Source organism: Mesoplodon mirus (assembly GCF_964341445.2).
Source record: "Mesoplodon mirus genome assembly, chromosome: 1".
NCBI lineage: Eukaryota > Metazoa > Chordata > Mammalia > Artiodactyla > Ziphiidae > Mesoplodon > Mesoplodon mirus.
In genome coordinates this window covers 221,280,548-221,303,788 of record NC_138976.1, presented here as the reverse complement: position 1 = coordinate 221,303,788, position 23,241 = coordinate 221,280,548, and the positions used below count along the sequence as shown (strand labels likewise).

General features: G+C 47.6%; 1 protein-coding gene across 1 annotated transcript in view; it reads right to left on the bottom strand.

Moving 5' to 3' along the window:
• Window positions 1-988: 988 nt before the first annotated feature.
• The window catches only part of DPYSL2 (dihydropyrimidinase like 2), a 77,242-nt gene continuing 54,989 nt past the window's right edge, over window positions 989-23,241 (bottom strand). The window contains exons 9-14 of the mRNA XM_082616075.1: window positions 14,206-14,362; window positions 13,596-13,737; window positions 11,399-11,569; window positions 6,470-6,649; window positions 5,484-5,649; window positions 989-3,549 (exon numbers count right to left, since the gene is read on the bottom strand). Coding sequence (XP_082472201.1) covers window positions 3,458-3,549; window positions 5,484-5,649; window positions 6,470-6,649; window positions 11,399-11,569; window positions 13,596-13,737; window positions 14,206-14,362 — 908 coding nt within the window. The 3' untranslated portion in view covers window positions 989-3,457. The remainder of the gene's footprint in view (window positions 3,550-5,483; window positions 5,650-6,469; window positions 6,650-11,398; window positions 11,570-13,595; window positions 13,738-14,205; window positions 14,363-23,241) is intronic.

The window sequence follows — 23,241 nt, the reverse complement described above, 5'->3', positions numbered from 1 at the left end:
TTCTCTTTTTTTCTATTTGTTGCTAGAACACTCAGCGTTCCCTCACAAATTTACCACCTCATGGCAGTGTGTTGTACCAACCAAACGCAGACCTTATTTTTCCTGCTCTTATTTTTCCCTTAACTCAAACACCCTGTTCATCAAAGCTTGGTAGAGTGTGCATAGTTTTGTAAACCATCTTCTATCCTGTTTGCATAGGGCTGGATAGAAAACAAGAGAAAAGAGTAAAAGACTTCATCCACCATATGATGGGCCAGGGGAGCCCCCAAGCACACGCCCTCTTCATGTAGTGTTTTGTGAACCAATAATACCGATGCCAGTTAACAAGGTAACTATGGGAACCAAGCACCCGGTAGGCAGGGGTGGGCATGGTTCACTCTCCCCCCATGACGTGCATTCTTGGCACTTGCCTGGAGGGTAGAGGAACGTGTGCTTTACGTCCTGGTTTCTGGCAAGCTCCTTTTTTTTTTTTTTTTTTGCCCGCGACAGGGGTTGAACCAGGCCCCCAGCATTGAGAGCAGAGTCTTACCCACTGGACCATCAGGAAATTCCCTTCTGCAAGCCCCTTAACTGAACTCTGGATGCAGGCCCATATATCTCAGTCTCTTATCTTCCATGCCCCCCATGTGGCTTGAGGATTTTCCAGAGTGCACAAGCTCTAAGGATGCACAGATCCCGGGGGTCACTACACTAACTCACATGGTCCCACTGGATTTCTACTTCCCGACTTACATTTGCAGCTCGATTTGGGAGGCTCCCTTGGCCTGTCTTGGGGTAGAGTCTATGAATTTCTGAGACTCAGGGCTCTGCCCAGAATTAGACCTCCGTGGCCTGGACAAAACCACCCGCAACACTCAGTGAAAACACCTGAATTGACACAGTCATCAAAACGAGGCCAAAGGCATCCAGAATTTTCTAGAAAGGGAAGTTCTGATGGAGGCCCGGGCCGAGCAGCTACCTCCTTGAACATCTCAACACACACACACCCTGAAACAACCACATTTTGCTTTATTAGGCGTTCCATGGTAATATAACACAGAGTTCTTAAGCAATAATAAACACGAGACTTGTTTTTTTACCATAATTATTTTGCCATTAAGACAGTGGTAACAAAAAAAAAAAAAAAAAAAAAAAGGTACTCTTCTGGCTACACACATAATCAGCTTTAGCACTGAAAGTTCCTCCACTCGTGGGTCACAATCACAATTCCAAGGATTAAAAACCATCTATGATTAAATCCTACACTGGTTTAGAGCATCAGGTCACTGCAGTTATTCAGTTCTGAGACACTGTCAATTTATTTTAGCATTTACACATGACATTCATTTAACAGACACACAAAGCAAGCCAACAGGTAAACATGCTTACACAGCCTGCGGAAATCTTCAGGTTTTAAGTCGTTTGAAGGAAACAATCGAAACAACCAAAATGACCATCATGGAAAAACAGGAAGACTCAAGTGAATAGAAGAGAGCTGCAAGTGTTTCTCAGAATTGAAACAAAATTTTTTTCCGACTGGTTCAAATTCCCTCGAAGTGCAGATGAGAAAAAAAAAAAGCAAATATATTAAGTTAACCAATTATTCTTTAAAAGTGCAATTTACTTTTAAAATAACAAACAACAACAACAAAAAAAGAAACCCCAGCCATAACCCCAAAGGCAAAACATGTGGAGAGACGAGTGTCATGATGGGATGAGCTACTTCTTGATGTTACGCTTTACAAAAGCAGATTTGGTTTTATAAAAGCCTGCAAACATAACGTGGCTTGGGAGGACCTGTAAACACGCTTGGAAGGAGATGCAACAAAGCTCAGCTAAGACAGGGACAAGCACAAGGCAGCAAGTGGAAAGGGTCTCTGAGACCAGGAGAGGGCGGGGTGTGGACACAAGGTCGCCTGCGGTCTCTAAGGGGCCACTCGTCAAATTTACAAGGTTTTCTCCACACAAGAGCTCTGACTCACAGAACAGATTTTTCCTCTTGCAAACTAAAATGGTCTTTAAGTCAAATTTCCCATGGGTTTTCCGAGTTTAGCAGGCTTCCCTATGTTGCGTGATGGCTTTCTAAATAATTGGACAAGAAAACAAATTTCTTTTCCTCCAAAGTGAGAAGCCCAGTGTGCTCTGGCATCCCCCAAAATACCTAGTTGGTAAACAGCAGGCCCTCAGGGCCAGACCACCATCAGCTCAGCACCTCTGAGCTGGTGGTTGGCTTGAGGCTGATTGGCTCCCTTGGGTGTTGCGCTTGATTTACAGATTTGTGTCTTTAGCCACTTAGCATTGCACAGAGGAAAAACTCTCAGGTCCTAGAGCCTCAGACTTCTTCAACAGCTCAGCACTGTTTGAGGTCTATCCTGGGCCCGCAGTGACAGTGTGGATAACGTGGCCCTTTCCTGCACCTGGGAAGCATCTCAAACTCAATCGCACATCCTGGCGATGTGGGTGGGTAGCACTGGTCTCATATAGACTAGGATAGCACATTACGATGGTTGCGATGACAAAGCTCATATCTTTCCAGGCAGGTTCTTAGGGCCACAGGAAAATGGCAAACCTGGTCACTGGAAAAGACCATGCGGGAAAGAAGGCAAAAACAGCATGTCAGAGACAAGGGCTGGAAGAAACACAAAGAAAGAGCCAGACACGGGAAAATATCCATGAATGAAAAAGCAAGAGGGAGAGAGTGCGAGCAGAAAAGAGGTGAAGAGAGAAGAGAATCCTCAAAAGATTTCATCTGCAGCAAAATCTAGGCCAGAAAGAAAACCTGCCCTTTAGTAACAGTTGACCCAGAAGACGATGGAATGGTGGTGTGGACGCTGTACAGCCTCTCAGGAGGGACATGACAAGTCTGCCCACCACCCTGAATCAGCTTGAAGGTGACACAATTGCATCATTAGGATGTCCAGTTCAAACCCCTTGTATTAATATTGCATTAGGCTTTCCAATTTAGTCTTTAAAAAAAAACAAACCTCTCCCCCACTTCCCCTGCCCACCCCACCTGCAGCCCCACAAAGAAAACTTTTCTAAAAAATTTAAAAAGAAAAAGGCAGCTCTGGGCAATTCACTTTATCTTCCCCTCCCCCCGATGAAAAGGAAGATGATGCAAGCACAACAGAGGTTGGAGATGAGCAACACCCTCACTGTGATTTGCTTTGTTTCGCATGTCTGAGTGTTGGACGCAGTTCTGTGTACGGGCCTGGTGGAGAGACGCAGGTGTGATATTCGTAGATGTGTAGGGAGGTGGGTGACCAAAACTGGTGACTCCGGGTGAGGGACGGAGTGCGGGGTGCCCGAGAGGGAGCCCCAGGAACTGGCTGCCCCACAGTAACTATCACAGGCTCTTTAAAAAAAAAAAAAAAAAAGAAGAAGAAGAAGAAGAAGAAGGAAGGAAGGAAGGAAGGAAGTCTCCGAATGTCCTCAGGTGTCCCATCCCCCATCCCTAAGCCGACGGCGGCCCTGAACTCTAGCCCAGGCTGGTGATGTTAGCACGGCCACCAGGGGGAGCCACGATGCGCTGGGTGGTGCGGCGGGGAATGTTGTCATCAATCTGGGCGCCTGGAGACGAGAGAGGATGAGGGTCAGAGAGACAGCTACGCGGATCCCTGCTCTAAACCGAAATAACATAGCTTGGGTTTTTTAAATTAATTTTTACTGGAGTCTAGTTGATTTACACTGGTGTGTTAGGGTCTGCTGTACAGCATAGTGAGTCCGTTATCCATATACATCCATCCACTCTTTTTTAGATTCTATTTCCATCTAGGTCATTACAGCGTATTGACCTATACGGTAGGTCCTCGTTGATGATCTATTTTACATAGAGTCGCGTGTATATGTCCATCCCAATCTCCCAATTTATCCCTCCCCCCTCCCTTTCCCCCTTGGTAACCACAAGTTTGGTTTCTACATCTGTGACTCTATTTCTGTTTCGTAACGAAATAACATAGCCTGGGAGAAAAAGTGTCAGGCCCATTCTTTGTCCTTCTAAAACCTCACCAAAAGTATAAGTTACAAAAAAAGGATGGGCCTCACGTGGCCTAGGAATCACACACTGAATAAAGCCATCCTTGTAGAAGCTAGTTGGATCCCGTACCTAAAAAGTAAAACTATACGTAAAAGGACACTATATTTCAGGTTTTTGAGCAACTCAGACTACATCCTGTCCCTATTTCTCAGTGATCAAATCGAGTGTGGCTTTTCCAGAGGTGCATTCTGTTCCCCTAACACTATCCATCCTCTGTGTAATCAAAGATAGGAGTCATGATATTGAATATAGAATATAGTTCCCTGTGCTCTGCAGTAGGACCTTGTTGTTTATCCATCCTATATATAATAGTTTGCATCTGCTAACCCCAAACTCCCACTCCATCCCTCCCCCACCCCCCACCCCCCTGGCAACCACAAGTCTGTTCTCTATGTCTGTGAGTCTGTTTTTGTTTTGTAGATATTGCACAGGGAACTATATTCAATATCCTGTGATAAACCATAATGGAAAAGAATATGAAAAAGAATAGATATGTATAACAGAGTCGCTTTGCTGTACAGCAGAAATTAAGCTCAACATTGTAAATCAACTATACTTCAATAAAATTTTTTTAAAAACGACAGGTGTCATGATGGTCTTTATACTTCAATGGCCTGGTGAAAGACAGCACAGACTGTACCATGCCCATGTTACTTTACGGAAAAACTAATTTTCATTATTTTTAAATTTTTTGAAAATGGGTAATCTGCATACGGCAACTTTCTAAAAACCAGTATATCTGACAAGAAAAAAAATATGTATATGCTTTATTGTTTCTTTAACCCACCATAAAAATTTAGATATGTATCTGTGACTCAAGGAACTAGAAAAGTAGGTTTTTAATCATAGGCAAAATGAAATACTGAAGTTCAAGTAAGGAAGCTCTAAAATCTGGACTCCTTCCTCTCACCTCCCCTGATATCACATAGTTTATCCAGGCCAATAGCTAACAATTATCAAATGGCTTGATTCTAAGCGTTTTACATGTATATTAAGTCATTTAATCCTCAGAACAACCCCAGGAGGTAACCACTACCATTATACCCATCTTCAGATGAGGAGACGGAGGCACAGTTCAAATCTGGGCTACGAAGTTAAGCTGTTGAAACTCTAGATTCCACAAGCTGAACCACTACAGTGTATTGCATACATGGGGGAGAAGAGAGCCCTAAAACACCACAATATCCTTTTTCACAATGGACATGATGCACTGAAAAGCTGTCCTCTAATATACTGGGTATGACACATAGTGTACACATCATGACATTATATGTGATAGAGACTCGTGTCAAGGTTCTGAAACCCAACCCATCATCTGCTATGAATTATATCTCTAGTGAGTTAAATCTTTGGGAAGAATAGGTATATCATTCACTTCCACTTCTCCTTCTCAAAAGTGATGCCAGACCCACCAGCAACATGGAGCACAGCCCTGCAGAACTGGGCCCTGACCAAACCATAACCATACCAGACAAGCTGAATCCAGACTGATGCAGGTTCCGGACAGGTGGGGCCTGCTGCTTGGCCGGAGACGTCTTAGCTGAGGAGGCCGGAGTGACTGTCTTGGGTGTCACAGACACCTCACACACAGGTCCATCATACAGGCCACGAGGAACCCCTCTCAGCTCTGCCAGCTGCAAAAACACAAGAGCCCCTCGACTCAGGCCACATTCACAGAGGACGCCTCCCTGGCAACCCTCCCGATGGGGAAGGAACAGGTGCCAGGATGGGCTGGTGACATTTGGGGATGGAGGGTTTTCTATGGTCGGGTACAGCAGGGACAGATGTCAGCATGAAGCAGGGCCCCTGGCTCCAGGGCAAAGCTACCCCAACATGGGTCACATAAAAACTGATAAACAGTTCTTCCTATTTTCTCCCAAGACACTTCACCTTAAACCCTGCAGGAATTCCCAAACCTGCTGTGAAGAGGATCTGGTCTCACGTGCAAGACCTGGCCCCACACTTTCCAATCTTACTGCCCCTTTAATTCCTTTACAGCCCGACCCATTCCCTGCCTCACAGTCCCCAAGCACCAGCGCTGGAGACTGTTCACCACGTCCTGAATACTCTCTACATTTTCCATGCTCGTAACATTCTCTCTACTTAATTCCCTTGTCTCCCTTCTTTGACTTATCCAACTTCTACTTAACCTTCAAGATCCAACTCAAAATGCCCTCTCCCCATGACACTTTCCCTTAAGACTCCGCAGCAGCGGTTCCCTCCTCTGAGCCTCATCGCACATGCCTTATGACAGGAGTCTCACTTCAATCTGGCTGGCTGCGGACATGCCTGACTCCTCCGCTGGCGTTTGGAACTCCAGGAATAAAAAGACTATGTCTCCCGTACCCATGAATCCTCTGTATATACCTCGATAGTCTGACTCAAGGTGTGTAGTGATTTTGGACTTGAACTTAATCCACAATAGGAACCATTCATAAGATCAGAGGTACTCACCCTGCTCCTTGCCTTGATACGCTTATAAACAAAGTCAGGGAAGGGCTTCCGGGGGATGTAGCGCCCAGAGCCTTCGGTGACATGAAGGGTGCCGTCTTCCAGAACAATCTTCCCCTGGCTGATGACCACCAGCGGAGAGCCACGGCACTCCATGCCTTCGAAGATGTTGTATTCGAGAGACTAGAGGAAGGGAACACGGTAAACTTCAGAATCCACCCTCCATCCTGGCGAGATCTCCTCGATCTGGTGGCACCCATGACCCAACATCACTCGGACGAAAGAAAAGCCCAGAGATGAAGTCCCTCTCCTGAGTGGCCACCCCACAGGACTTAATCTCTATGTCTTAATTCTGTCTAGAACACGGAATAATCTTTCCTACCTCTCAGAAATTTGCGTTTGTTCATTCCTGGGTTTTGGCACCAAAAAAAAAAAAAAATTGGGGGGTAAAAATAATTGAACAGAAAAATCGTATGGAAGAGCGTAAGGGTTTGTAAACGCCACATGAATGTAAGAAAATGATTCCTCGTATTAGCAGTGACTTTGTTCTCACTAACTCAAGCTCCAATCAGGTTAAAATCTCAAGAAGCCTTCTCTGACCAAGTTCTAAATTTAATCTTGAAATGAGCCATCCATGAGTAGGTTTTCCCACTGGTTTTCCAATCTCTTAAGAGATGTGGTCAAGCTGAAGTTCCTAAATGAAAGGACTGTGGTAACTCCAGAGACAGGCCTTTGATAAAATGTTTGAGGTTTAATTTCCCAACAAGGCAGCCATCCTTTTAGTTTCCAGCTCTTCACGGTGAAAGGGGGACGTATCCACGTGCCCTCTTGGAAACTATGTGAGGTCTCTGAGTGAGTTTGTTGCTGTGACAACGGGAAATAGGGACACTACAGTCGATGGTAAAACCTCAGCTCCTCCACTGCTCCTTCCCCAGATTCCAGACGCCTGCCCTGCTCACAGGTACACGTGGCCGGACCTGGAGAATGAATAGGCAGCTCCATCCATAAAGAGCAGCTGGGCTTCTGGGGAGATTCAGACCAGGTTATCACACTAAAGAGTCCGTCTGTGACTAGAGCTGCTGCACTGCCATTCAGGGTAACAACCCCTGCCTAGTGCAGAGGCTGGTGAGTATGGAGAAGCCCCAGGCTGGCTCTACAGCTCACATTCGACCAGTGGTGTTGATAGAAAAGGGCAACAAGGGGCTGGCAGCCCTACTCAGAGACTCCAAGGAGTAACGTGGAAGCTACTGAAGGAATGAGGGAAAGAGGCACCTGGGGGACGGAAGGGGTCTCTACACGTGGATTCCCAGGACTATATTCCCGGGACCAAAGTGTATCCCCCACCCAAGCTTTTCATCGGTTCTAAGACACTCATCCCTGAAATGAGAATGTGTCTCACAACACATGGAGCCGCACAGTCAGTGTCAGCCTAGGCTGAACCGAGTCCTTCCAGGGAATTGGGGTCAGCTTTTCCCACTGGCCTGGGGAATGACCACACCGAGGCCATTTTATGAGAAAGTCTCAGCCTCTGGTTTTTCTGGACCATGGCTGGATGCAGGACTCAGACCACCAATTTGCCTGACTCAGTTCAGATTCTCAGAGGAGCCATTTTTGCCCTTTCTGCACCCAATGCCAAGGTCGAGGAAGGCAATATTCTTTGCCACCCTTTCTATCTGGCAGATCCACATCTCATTATCCCAAAGTCAGCACGAGCTAGCCCTCGGCAGCACAGCATATTTTTAAAGGAGTCTTGCATTAGACTCCTCCTCCTGGGTATGTTTTTTTTCACAGCAGTGCCGAAACTAATGAAATATCTTAAAATCGGTGGCATCTTAGATCTGGTGAAATTCAGGAGTTGTGTGACTCCAGGCAGATCAAATTACTCCTGCCTCAGACCTTCAGTTTTCTCACTTGCCTCCCGCGCAAGGCTTATGTGAAAATGACAACACAAGAAGCATCATATGGGTGTAGGTTACCAGCAGAGAATTCTGTCCGCTCTGAAATGACCTTTGAAAGGGTCATCCTTTAAGGGGTGAATCGAGCCCCATCTCTTCCATGTTCCTGCACAGCTGTCGATATACAAGCTCCTCTTGTGCCCTCCTGGAGTCATGGAGACAACTTTGGCCATGGTGCCATCGGCCTGGGGTCCACATCCCAGGTCTGCTATTTGCCAGCTGAGTGACTTTGGACAAATCCCTTGCACTGATCTGAGATCCAGCATCCTCATCTATAAGGGGACATGGCCCACCTTACAGAAATGATGCTAGGATCACAAGAAATAAAAGGAACTAAGGCATCTAGCCCACGACTCAGCACTAAGTAGGCATTCAGAAAATCCCTGATTGACTGTCTGGTTTTTGTTTTTTTTGTTGTTGTTTGTTTGTTTGTTTTTGTGCGGTACGCGGGCCTCTCACTGTTGTGGCCTCTCCCGTTGCGGAGCGCAGGCTCAGCGGCCATGGTTCACGGGCCCAGCCGCTCCGCGGAATGTGGGATCCTCCCGGACCGGGGCACGAACCCGTGTCCCCTGCATCGGCAGGCGGACTCTCAACCACTGCGCCACCAGGGAAGCCCTGACTGTCTGGTCTTTTATTGCACTTTCCCAACAAGATTGCAAGCCCTTTAGTGTCAAAGACATCCTAAGACGCATATATTGAGTTTAGTTGCCTATAAATGACGGATCACAGTGCCCAGAAGAGCTTTGGGCCACCTCCCATTTTTCAAAGATGGAGGAACCAGTCCCATGACTCTAAGTGACTTAAAATTAACAAGTTCAATGGTCAGATCACAGCTCGGGGCGTTCAGAGCCTACGCCGTCAAACTGTGAGGCACTGAGACTTCGTCGCTTACCAGGTATAGACATTTTTAACCTCTATACACATAGGTTTCCTAAAATGACTCCTCTGGCTGGATGCTTGGCAAATCCAGGCAGAGACTTAGCAACAGGGCTGTCAACAAGAGTAGGATAAATACTCCAAATTAAAGTTACTTAGCCCCATGATAGGAAACACTGTATTACACGGGGAAAGCCTCTTGCTTGCGTTCTCCCAGATAATTAAAGCTGCACAAGCATGCTTAGTGTGGGCTCTTTCAAACAGGTGAGGACGGGCAAGAGGCCCTTCTAGAAGTCATGATTTCCTACATGGGGTTGCCTGGAGGTAACGCCAGGGCAGTGCTACTGAATGTCCAGAGGGCAGAATCTGTCTTCTCAAGTCATCACCCCTTTACATCCTGTCTTGCGCTGGGTTAAGAACTCCAAACGCAGGCTCCCCAGCTTGGTCATCTGCAGCTTACATGAGGAGTCCAGTCTGCCCTTTCTGTTACCTCTGGGGAGGGGGACTCTGGAAGGGAGGAGAAGCATGTTCTCCCTCTAACCCTGACCAAGAGGCTGCACACACAGTCTGGCAGGGAAGGGCCCTGGACAATTTTGGGTTCTAATTCTGGCTCCACCGCAAAATAGCTATGTAATGTTAGACTGGTCACTTAAGCTCTCTAAGTCTCCGTTTATTTATCTTCCCGATTGGGATAATAATACCGTCCCTTTATTGAGAAGGCCAAATGAAAGGGTGAATGGAGCTGTGATGCTAAATGCATATGAAGAGATAGGTTCACCAGGCAGGACCCTAGGACCCCTGCCCATAAAGAAGCCAATTCTGTACCCCCGGGAGGTTATGATCTAAGTCACAAGTTGGTGCGGCTGTAAGGCTCGGCTGCATAACTAAGCCAACCGGTGGGGAAGAAGGGAAAAGCCAACTATTAATACTGAGAGCTGAGCAGCCTTCCCTAAAGGCACCCACCATCCTGGTAACCACGGGTGCCAGGGCAGCTCAAGCCCCTCTGCCCAAAGGAGAAAGGGGACTGGGATTGGACCAAGAGCCCAGTGCTGTCCTGGAGAAATGCCAGAAGCCCACCCGAGCTGGCCCTTGGAGGAGGTGTCGGGACTTGCTGGCCCAGGCCACCTAGGGTGGGCAATCTAGAATCAGATTCCCCATTGAGCCAGCTTTCAATTTAGACCTTGATCTTGAAGAGCCTCTTCATGCACTAAGAATTCACTTCAAGAGTCATACGGGTTTCTGACACAAGACACTCTGTCCTAGGCCCATTTCTTTTCCAAAGCTCTCCCTTTGTCCTTGGCCTCTCAATATTAAACACACACACACATTTTTTTCTATGAAGAACCAATGGTATCTACACCTCTACCTAATACCCACTGACCTCGCAGAATCACAGGACATTCAGGGGCCTCGTCTAAACTCCTCATTCTCAGCTGACGAGCCTGAGACATGACATGAAGTCACCTGCCCAGGGTCCCATTAACAAGACAGGGCATTCCCAAGCTCTGCAGTCTAGACTGAAAGGCAAGAGACACCCCAGAACTGCAGATCCTAAACTCCTAATCAGAACGGCTGCCAGGGTATTTCTTCTATTTCTTCAAAGTCAATTCATTCCTTTAGGACATAAGAGCATCTGTCTTTTAGGCTGTCAGACGACAACACTGAGAAAACAGTTGCTTCAAAGAATAAAAGTGCCCAGTGGGCACCTTGGGAGTGGACATTTGAATGTTTTATTGGATCCCTTGCACCAAGGGACGCCATGAGAGGTGCTGCACCAAACTATTAAAATGGAATGCTGCCTGACTTCTAGAACCTTCTGACGTCCAGGCATGACGCTGGAGGCTCTGAAGGTCCATAGATAGAGACTTCTATCCAGAGAGAGGCCATCGTACTCCAAAGTGATAAGATTAACAGTCTTACTGACCTCAGTAACAAAACGGAAAGAGGTATTTTTTTCTCAGTAAATTGCAAGTTATAACATATCCTGGGGAAGAGTTCTCTCCTATCACAGCGAGTTCTTTTTATAAATCCTGAGGACTCTCCCTGCCTCCATCCCTTTCTGTGACTGTAGTTCGTTTGGACTGGGTCCACGCGGCCTTACACTGTTGTGGGTCTTGGCAGAGATGGTTTTCACGCTGTCAGGGTCCCAGATGACCAGGTCCGCATCGGATCCCACAGCAATGCGGCCTTTCCGGGGGTAAAGGTTGAACACTTTGGCTGCATTGGTGCTGGTTACGGCCACAAACTGGTTCTCATCCATCTTCCCAGTGACCTGAGGAGGACAACACACACATGCACAACGTGCACGCACACGACAAAAGCAGACTAAAAAGTTGAAGGGTGGAATACTACTTAGCCATAAAAAGGAACACACTTTTGATACACACAACAACTTGGATACTAAAGGCATCATACTGAGTGAAAAAAACAACCACCAACGGTCACATACTGTATGATTTCATTTATATAACATTGGCAAAATAACCGAGTTATAGAGATGGACAGACCAGGGGTGAGACGGAGATACCTCCAAGGGTTAGGGGTGGGTGTGACTATAAAGGGGCAGTAGGAGAGGGTTCTCTGTGGTGACGGGGGACATCTCTGTCTTGATTGCGGTGATGGTTACATGGATCTACATACGACAAAATGGCACAGAACTATACACACACGTCGTACCACTGTCAATCTCTGGGTTTGGATATCACACTCTAATTATGTAAGATGTAACCATGGGGGAAACTGGGTGAAGGGTACACAGGACCTCTCTGTCCTATCTCTGCAAGTTCCTCTGGATCTATAATCATTTCAAAGTAAACAGTTTTTAAAAAAATTTGACGGGGCTACAGGGCCTCTTCAGGAAACATCACTTGGCTTATGTCCTCTTCAAAGATACAGGCACAGACCTTGGCTCTTAGGCCAGCCAACATGGGAGTCTCAGCCGCCCGTCCCGGCAGCAAACCCTGGGTGCCTATCACACTCCCCATGTCCTGCCCCCCACCTTCTCATCTCTACCACTTGCGCCTCATGTCCCTTTAAATGCAGAATTTGAGGAGATGGATGCAGTTAGGAAACCTGCTCTAAATGCAACAGAAAAATGGGCAAAGGAATTGAGCAGGTAGTAAGAGGGAGAGAAAAATACAAATGGCCAAAAGCATACAAAAGAAATATACACTTTAGTCGGTCATTGAAGAGACTGAATGTAAAACAATGAGACACAAAATTCACCATCAAATCGGTGATACTTTGGGATTTTTGATGATAACACCAATTCAGACCTGGTAGAAGTAACTGGGTCATGCCACATACTGCTGGCAGCATACAAACTGGTGTGATCTTTTTGGAAGGAATTTTCACAATATATATCAAAAGCCTTAAAACTATGCACATCCCTTGACCCAGCACTACCACTTCTAGAAATTTCTCCTACAAGCATCATTAAAGATGTATCCAAGGATGCAGCTATAAGGGTGCTCATCCCAGTAAGAAAATCAGAAACAACATAAGTGACCAACCAAAGAATTACAAATGAATTATAGTTCAGCATTAAGATGGAATGGTCTGCTCTTAAAAATCAAGTTGTTCAAGTATGTTTAAGGATGTGGAGACTTTTTCATGCTATAGGTTTTTTAAAAGATAGGCTGCAAAATAGTATTCCAGTCACACACTCACACACACACACACACACACACGTGCAATCTTTCACTGGCAAAAAATGAAAGACATTTGCTAAAACGTTCATTGCAGTTGTATCTGAAATAGGGTGTCATAAGTGATTTTTATTTTCTTTTTGGAATAACGATACATAGTTTACATAATTGAAAAAATTCATTAAGAAACAGAAAACCTATTGTTATTACGTTTTAAAATACTAAAAATAAAAAAAAAAACAAAGATCCCTTAAAGGTCAGGACATGTTCAAAGCAGGCTGAGCCCAGAGAGTCCAAAAGACCATTTTAAGGAAACTGAGCCCATTTCCACGAGTGGATTAACTAAGTCACCAGGTTGCTAAGGAAGCTTTTTCTGGACTGATCAAGAGTCATATTGTAAAGACTGGTTTTTTTCCAGTCTCTACTGGTCCACAGATGATAATGGTGACAAATACATATGGGATACTTAGGAGGAAATGACCTCTGAGGAGTGGTCTTAGATTTCCAAACCTAAGAAATATTACCACACAAGTTCCAGTTTCTAGAATTCTCTCAACTGCCGTTTCCAGGCCTGCATGAGGCCCGGGGCCCTCGGATGAGGAGGCAGGAGAAAGCTGAGCCCTCCCCCTGCGTGAGACCATTGCCCCTTACCACAGCCTTATCCCAGATGACGGACATCCGCTCCTCCGTGCCATTGGTGCCTTCAGGGATCAGGGTGAAGTTGTCCTTTCCTACGGCCTTCTGGGCAGTGTTGAAAGTACAGTGGGCACTGCCAGTGACCTGGAGATCTCCACTAGAAGGAAAACATACCACTGGCTTTTCACTAATCGTTGATCTCAGATCATTCTTGAACGTACTTTTTAATGGGCCAGGCCACTGAAAGTTTTTGACTTAACTGTCTTCCCCTCAGGAGACAGGAAATTTGGGGAGCTATGGCCTGACGTGGAAGCTTCATTCTAATGCTGTGTATCCACGTCTAGTTTGTGAGGTATCTTACGAGTGACACTGCACCACAGTAGAACCCTTTTGCTACCTCATTCATCCCCTTTGGTTGACTTTCAAGATGGCCCTGGTTTTTACCCAGAATTGCCCCCAGAAGCATCAGGGTGACAATCCCCTGCTGCCGTCCGGCAATCCGAGTTTGGAGAATGAGATCTCTGTTTGCCAAGTTTGCTTCTGCCCACCATGTTGGAACCCACCGGTCAGCTTGGTCTGAGGAAAGACCAAGAAGGGAAGGTGGGAACAAGTCGCCAACACTCACCATGACAGCAAGGAGTTCAGAAAGTCCGGAGTGGTCGGGTCGGGGCTCAGGGGCGGGGAGGTGACAAAAGCAGCAGCCTTAGCCCAGTTCTTGCTCCAGTACTGGGAGCCGTCAGTCCCCAAGCTGGCGGTGATGGGCTCGCCATACACCACGGTCCCTGACAAACAGAGGGCAGAGCTAAGCACTGTGCAAAGATGGGGGAGGAAACCACCACTGCTGGGACTCACTGCCTGCCCAGCAGCTTGCCCAGAGCTCTCAGCACCCCTTCAGAGAAGGGGCCCGCCTGCTCTCTCAGCTGAGGAAACTCACGTTTGGTGAAGTCAAATACCCCAGCCAGCCAGTCACCGATCCAACGAGTACTCCCTAAGACTTCACCTGTGACCCTTGCTCTTCTTTTTCTTTAATTTTTATTTTATATGGGAGTAGAACAATGTTGTGTTAGTTTCTGGTGTACAGCAAAGTGAATCAGTTATACATATATCGATTCTTCTTCAGATTCTTTTCCCATGCAGGTTATTACAGAGTATTGAGTAGAGTTCCCTGAGCTGTACAGTAGGTCCTTGCTGAGTATCTATTTTCTATATAGTAGTGTGTGTATGGTAATCCCAACCCCCTAATAATCCCTCCCCCTTACCCCTGGCTCTTCTAACTCAACCCTCTCCCCCTAGGGGATCCCAAACATTTCCACCTCCTATTCTGTTGATTCCCAAATCTATTCACAATCTCCAGCTCAGACTGTATTCAAGCACCCAATCCCGAGCGCCATCTAGACTCTTATTTTGGGTGATCCAGGGCACCTCACACTTGACCTCACTGCTCACCAAAACATGCCCCCTGCTCTCCCAGTGTCTCCCAGCCCTTCTCCCAGTATCCAGCTCTGGTTAATGAGCTGAGAGAGGAAACAATACGTGACCTCAGTGGGATGAAGCATTTGAGAGCAAGTACACAACCCTCGACATCTGCCCAAGAGACAGCCTGGATCCCTGAGTCACCACCCTGAGGGTCCCCAGATTCACAGCAGACTTTGTTAAGAGTGCAAAGTAAAGGACTTTGCACAGTTACGTTACTGAGATTTCAGAGCTTGCAGAAGCCTAGCCTAATTCAGTATATTGTCAAGAAAGAATGTTGATTTCCTGATGCTTAAATCACGTCCTCTTCTCTATCCACTCACGTCCAAGCCAGAAAATTGTGAATCATTTATATCCATCAAATGCCAATGCTTTAATGCCTTAAATGCATCCATTCCTTTCCACTCTGCATACCTTCCTTTAAAATCAGGACTTCAGCATTTCTCCCCAGCTCACCTCCTTCCCCACCTCTTCATCCATTCTCCATGGCACTTTCAGAGTGATCTTCCTAAAACATAATCTTTGTGTCACTCCCTTGCATAAAATCCTCCCAAGGAGCCCTTCTGACTTCAAGGATAGAAACAAACTTCTCACTGAAGCATCTCATGCCTTTCATTAGCCGGCCTCACATCAAAACTGGTCTCTTCTCTACCATCATCCAAAAACTCCATCCTGTCCTCCACTCTAATAATCCAATAATCATTCGGTTCTAAATTTTTTGATTTTTCAGATAGAGAAAGACAAATATCATATGATATCACTCATATGTGGAATCTAACTTTTTTAAATGATACAAATGAACTTATTTACAAAACAGAAACAGACTCACAGATTTCAAAAACAAACTTATGGTTACCAAAGGGGAAACGTGGAGGGGAGGGATAATTTAGGAGTTTGGGATTAACATATACAGACTACTATATATACAATAGATATGCAACAAGGACCTACTGTACAGCACAGGGAACTCTGCTCAGTATTCTGTAGGAACCTTTATGGGGAAAGAATCTGAAAAAAAATGAATATATGGGGCTTCCCTGGTGGCGCAGTGGTTGAGAGTCCGCCTGCCGATACAGGGGACACGGGTTCGTGCCCCGGTCTGGGAAGATCCCACATGCCACGGAGTGGCTGGGCCCGTGAGCCATGGCTGCTGAGCCTGCGCGTCCAGAGCCTGTGCTCCGCAACAGGAGAGGCCACAACAGTGAGAGGCCTGCGTACCGCAAAAAAAAAAAAAAAAAAAAGAATGAATATATGTATATGCATAACTGAATCACTTTGCTGCATACCTGAAACTAACACAACACTGTAAATCAACTACACACCAATACAATTTTTTTAAAAATAATAATCAATTTTTGATTTTTCCATTTGATGGAGATACCCTTAGGAAAGTGACTCAATAAATGTGTGTTGAACTGATTGAAGAGTGAGATATTTTATTAAGTAAAGGCATCAGAGCTGGAGTTTGATCCCAGGCCAGCCTCACCACCACCGGGAATTCACCTCTTCTACCTGCTCCCACCAAGGGCCCCCCTGCCCCCCACAGTGGTCCTGCCAAGTGGGCCCTTTTCTCCAAACCCAGGGCCCTCAAGGCCAAACACTCCTCAGTCTGGAATATGTCTCCTTTCCTCTCCGCGGCCTTTTCCAAGACTTTATCTCTTGGTAACACAGCACTACACCTACTCTGGGACAGCCGCTGCCCTGAGAGCTGGCTCCGGGAGCTGGCCCCCTACCCTGACCCCAGCCTCAGGAATCTCACAAAGGACGCTCTGTTCCGCCAAGGAGTGTTAGAGGCCCGGCAGGCAGCTCACTTGAGGAAATCGGTGACAATCCCCAAGCAGGAGGGAGGGCTCCAGAGCTCAGGGGAAGCCTCCCTCTGAAGGAAGCCCCAGGAAGAGAAGGGTAATGCTCAGAATCACCTGGAAGGTCCCCAGCGTTCCGGACCTCCTCAAAGCCTCCCAGGCAGGATTGGGTCAGGGAGCTGCTGGGCAGCTGCACAAACCACTCTAGCTCATCCCAAAGTAGTAAAACCCCGCAACAAGAAGGCCTTGGCTGCTCTCAGGTACATGTCTATGAAATGCAAATGGCTGAGCAGGCCCCAGCTCCCCCAAGGGCCACAGTTTTCGACTGGAGCATCGGCCAGAATTGGCTGAACTGAGGGTAGCTCTTCCAACCCAGCCAAGTCTGGAGGTCCCACTGGCTATCGACTGAACATGAAGATGAGGTCTGGGCGAGTCACTAGGAAAACAAAGGATCCTCAACCTTAAAGGTTTCCTGGCTTTGTCGACATGAAACCAATCAAGAGACAGAACTGCACGGAGAAAAAGAGTGGCTGCCAGTCTTTGAAAATCCTTGGACGAGCATCAGCAGCTTCCTGATCTTCCCGTAACTCCTCCCGTAACTCCGATATTCCTCATCCTCTGTCTGAATCTGCACTTCAGTCCTGCCTTTGGAAACTTGAGTGCAAGGAGGGGCTGGTTCCTGGGATGTGTCCTGAATCCTACAAGTGTGAGTGCCCTTGACCTTGGTCTTCATCTCACTCTGCAAAATACAACTCAGATTTGGGTGGAGGAGCCAGTAGAGGAGACGGGGCCCATCCCCTCCGTGCCCTGGCCCACGCACCTCACCGCAAGGGAATGAACTCGGCCTTCGGCCTATGCAAAACCCAGACATGGGTCAGAATTCAAGGCTACTGCTGACCAGACCCGCCTCCTTAGACCAAGGCTGAGCCAGGACTCCTGGGCCGGGGCCAAGCAAAGATGGGGGCACTTAGAGAAGGAGAAAGGCATCTTTCTTTTTTTTAGAATTTGGCTTTTCTTCTTTTCTTTTTTTTTAAATTTATTGATTTATTTTTGCTGTGTTGGGTCTTCGTTTCTGTGCGAGGGCTTTCTCTAGTTGTGGCAAGTGGGGGCCACTCTTCATCGCGGTGCGTGGGCCTTTCACTATCGCGGCCTCTCTTGTTGCAGAGCACAGGCTCCAGACGCGCAGGCTCAGTAGCTGTGGCTCAGGGGCCCAGTCACTCTGCGGCATGTGGGACCTTCCCAGACCAGGGCTCGAACCCGTGTCCCCTGCACTAGCAGGCAGATTCTCAACCACTGCGCCACCAGGGAGGCCCAGGCATCTTTCTTTTTTTAAAACTTGGAGTATAGCTGCTTTACAATGTTGTGTTAGTTTCTGCTGTACAACGAAGTGACTCAGCTCTATGTATACACATATCCCCTCCCTCCTGGACCTCCCTGTCACTCCCCGCCTCATCCCACCCCTCTAGGTCATCACAGAGCACCGAGCTGAGCTCCCTGTGCTATACAGCAGGTTCCCACTAGCCGTCTATTTTACACATGGTAGAGTATATATGTCAATCCTAATCTCCCAATTCGTCCCACCCTCCCCTTCCCCCTTGTGTCCACATGTCCATTCTCTACGTCTGCATCTCTATTCCTGCCCTGCAAATAGGTTCATCTGTATCAGTTTTCTAGATTCCACATAGATGTGTTAATATACGATATTTGTTTTTCTCTTTCTGACTTACTAGAGTCTGTCATACAGAGTGAAGTAAGTCAGGGAGAAAGCCATCTTTGCAGCTCATTCCTGCTTTGCCCTGTTCAGGGATTCAGACGTCCTTGCTGTCTTTTGGGTTTTCTTCTCTTCAGCCCCCAAAGGCAGGGCAGGAGTTACACCATCCTGAGGAGGCCTCCACCTCCACCCGTTTTATAAACACTGTACCTGAGACAGCCATGGATGGGCTTCTGGACCTCAGTCAGGCCGCAGACACCACCGCACTGCATGCTGGAAATAATTACCACTAATACTAATAAACCACCAAACAGGCTTCATTGGCCTTTCTGCCCTCCTGCAAACACACTGCTGATGTTTTCTTGGTGGCAGTTAGACCTTCATGCTCTCCTTCTGCGGGGAAAGTCTAAACTGAAGGATGTGATTCCAGGCCAGCCTTTGGCAGGCTCCCTAGGATGGCTGGGAACAGGAGGGCTGGGGGTGGTGTTTATTTACAACGGGCCTGAGTGCATTCATGAAGAAAGGAAGGCTGGGGGTTAGATATGTTTGACAGCTTCCGCCCGGCCGGTTAGTCATTTCCCATGAACGAGAAGCAAGAGGACAAATCCAGAACAGAAACAACGGAAAATTGTGTGTGTGTGTGTGTGTGTGTGTGTGTGTATTTCAAAACACAGCCACAAAAGCACAGTGAAAAACTACACAAACACTGGGAATTCCCTGGCGGTCCAGTGGTTAAGACTCTGCGCTTCCACTGCAGGGGGCGCTGGGTTCAATCCCTGGTCAGGGAACTAAGATCCCGCAGGCCCCTTGGCACAGCCAAAAAAAAAAACTACACAAATACACACACACACACACCACTCTCCCTCTCCTCTCAGAGACCCCAGGCCAGAACTCAACACCCTGGCACCTGTCCATGGATAACCCCGTCAGATTTTGGTATCAAGAGTGGATCTAAAGGAACAGAATCTTAAAGTTTTCTGAACTGGCTCTGGGGGTTCTGACATTGGCTCTCTAATCTGATGTGATTTAAAGCACGAATGACCCCACTCCCACTAGTTAAGAGAGCGTTGATAGTACATGGCTGACGGGGCAAAAGAAATGCACAGAACACCACACCCGGTACTTGAAACAGGCAAAGTTCTGGGTAACTGTGTATTTGACACCTTAGAACATTTTTGTCAAACCGAGTATAACACGATTAGCTGGTCGTTCCTAATTACACTGGACAAAGTGAGGAAAGACAAGGATGACTCAGGGATTCAAATTCCCAGCTCAAGGGTCCCATAAATGACCCCAAAGTTTCTACATCTGCTGCCAAAGAGATCCTCATCTCCAGTAGCCTCAGAGCTAAACCAGCTGAAAACTGAACCCAGAGTCTCACCCTGCAAGTGGCTGAACTGAATTCCCAACTTGCAAGCATCTGCCATCAAGGTGAGGGTATTCGGCTGCAATGTCAACTCTTCCGAGGCTCCAGCCTGCCAGCCCACCCTGCAGACTCCAGACTGTGTGTGTGTGTGCGTGTGTGTGTGTGTGTGTGTGTGTGAGAGAGAGAGAGAGAGAGAGAGAGTGGTTGTGTTTCTCCAGAGACCTGACCAACACAGATCTTGGTGAGATTTTATAACATTCACAACCCAACCCATGGGCCACTCTCTGGGTTCAACATTACTAGGTTGTACATTAACTTAACACAAAGGAATCGTCCCTCAGGTTGTGTCAGTCCTCACGGGGCCCGTGACCATGTGCTTCTCATTACACCGCCACCATTCCCACTGACCCGCAGGGCATAGGAAGTCTCATCTCAAGTTTGGGTTGTGAACGTTTCTGCATCTGGGTTCCGGGGGTGGGGAAGGGGGAAGTGGGAGGAGGGACAGGGCTGTGCACGGGATGAGGTCATCAGGCACTGCCTACGCGCCACCACTCACACACGGAAGGCATCAGCGCCACGCTCGACCCCTCACATGGACAAAATGCAGTCGGACTGAGGGTGCCTGTTCGCGAGAAATCCCGACGCTGGATCCTCAGTGGAAAGAGAGCCGGCCCGGAGTCTGGAACTAAGGTTTCTATTTCCCATGGGCTGGGTGACCTGGGGCAAGATAGTCAATCTCTGCATTGCAGTTTCCTTTTCGTGACATGAGCCTATTACATCGACCTGTGTCTAAGTTCTTTTGCAGAGTGAAAACTGCCCAAGGTATCGTGGTGCTGGCTGTGTCTTCATTTGCTTATCTGCAGAGTGGGCTTGGTGACACGCTGTCCTGTGGAAGGACACAGGATGAAGGAAGCAGCGCGGGCAACGCAGCCCCGTGGAAACAGTCCTCACTCACGCTCTATCTCACACCTTCACTTACCTAAACACCTCCTGTCTTGGATTGAGGACCTGCAGGTCTCTGGGTGGAACGCACATGGAGACCAGAGAGGGGAGATGCTACTGCTCCAGCCATTGATGGGATTCTGGTTTTTCAACAGCTCACATTCGCACAGAGATGTTGGGTCGTTTTACACAGCCTGACCCCTCTAAGACGGGGTAGGGGGCTGCAGTGCGTGTCTGTGAACAGTGGCACCTTCCTCTGTGCTCCAACCATACTTGGCTCGCACCTCTTTGATAAACTATTTCCCATGTGACCATGTGCTCCTGCACCCTGCCACTGCTAGTAAAGGAGCTAACAGGGCTGGGACCATTTCTCACCTCCAGCTCAAATGCCTTAAGGATCACAGAGTAAAAGTTCGTGGAATAAATAAGGGAACTCTCTATTTTACAGAGGAAGAAAAGGAGCCACAGCACGTTGGCAGTGTCCCATACCTGCCTCCAGGGTCCAGAAGAAGGCACCTGAAGCTGAAAAACAATCCTCAGCAGAAAATCCTTGCCCCAGGTCAGAGGCATCTTCACTCTGCTCTTCTAACCAGCCCAAAGTTAAACCAGTCCTTCACTCTTTAATCATCATAGTAGTAGGTACCGTTATTACATAGCCCTTACGTGCATTATCTCATTTAAGCATCATCCTTTTGCCTTGGTCACCACTACTATCCTCCCCTGCAGATGGAAAGTGAGACCTAGAGGTGGTAAGTCACCTGCCCACCATCACTTGCTAGTACCTCGTGGCGCTGGGATTTGATCCAGGACAGGATACTGATCCCAGAGCCCTAACACTCAGTACAGCTTTATGTTGTTTTTCTTCTTGGTCACCGGGGAAATCCTTGCTTTACTATTATCCATGACTCTGTTGGGTGTCCGACTCCAGTTTCTACCCAGTTTGTTGAGGAACTAAACCCCAACAGATACCGAGAAGGAGATGGTCACAGCATTTCCCATATTAAAATAATCTCAAAGCATGAAGGTGAGTCAAACATTAATGCAGACCTTCATGGCCCGAGGTCAGATGCCGACGATCAAAGCCCAGTTCCACCATTCACCAGCTCTGAGCTTCAGTTTACTCAGCTGCAAAGTAAAACAAAGTACAGAAATTCCTGCCCCGGCCACCTCCCAACGTTGTTATGAAGTTCCAACAAGGTGGAAAGAACCTAAGCGCCTACAAGCAGGCGAGGATTTCTCCTTCTTGCTCATGAGTACCAGGAATTCCTTTCTGGCAGCTAAGTTCATCTAAAGCAAAGGCTCTCAAGGGCTACAGGGCCACTGTCTGAATGCAAGAGCCGCCCTGGGAACCACAAAGCAGACCCAGTTGGACTCACACCCCGAAGGTTCTAAATGAATAGACTGAAGTGGTCCCTTCTTGGTGTTCGGCCCCCAATACACACACAGGGTCTAAGTCATAAAGGCAACAGAACGACATCCTGGGGGGCTGAGTCGCAGAGATCTGAGACGGCCTGGACTCCAGCTCTGCATCTTCAATTGGGAAAACTGAGACACAGAAAGGAGAAAGGAGCCGCAGCCGGCAGGGAGGCCTGGAGCCCAGAGCTCCCTCTGCAGCCCCAGAGCGGGGCCAGTGCCACCTGCCCCAGAACCGAGACACCTCCATCTTGAAATTCAGACAAGTGAGAATCCGAATTGGAAAACATGGCCTCGGTATTTAAGTTCTGCTAAATTGAATGTGTAATTATATTAAAACCATATTAAAATGTCCGCTTAACTTTCTGTCTCTTATTTTCATCTGGGTATGGTACGGTTACTAAAATAAGCTGCCCCCAACTTCCCCTTTGCACACGTCATGCCAGCTGTCCACCCCACCCCGCTACGTGGAAGCAGCGATTCTGTGATTAGTGTTGGGTGCTGAGGCTGATTCCCGTATTGCAAATGTGTGCCTGGGTGACAAAGGGCCCAGGTGAGGGAGGGTCACCGACAGTAATCATCCACATGTCTCCTAGAAACACCTCAGAGCTGATTCTAAGTGAATGTTCCATTTCAAAAAGGCAGTTCCTTCTAGCTGCCAGGAGAGGGCAGGTTTCCAAAAAACTGGTAACGCAGCAACCATTTCATGAAGGGCCTAAGGACAAAGGCCCCAGGGGAGCTGCAAAGAACTGGGACTAGGAATTCATTGCTGGGTCCATCCAGAGGCTAGCAGCTCCTGGGACAGGCTGACTCAGTGGTCATTGAGCAATTTGTTCTAAGTCTTGCACCAACTCACCCACCAGTGAAAAAATCCGGATCCACGTGGATCACATTCCACAGAGAACGAGAAACAAACCAGAGAGGTCAGACTGCTCCCTTGCTGACAGAGAAAGA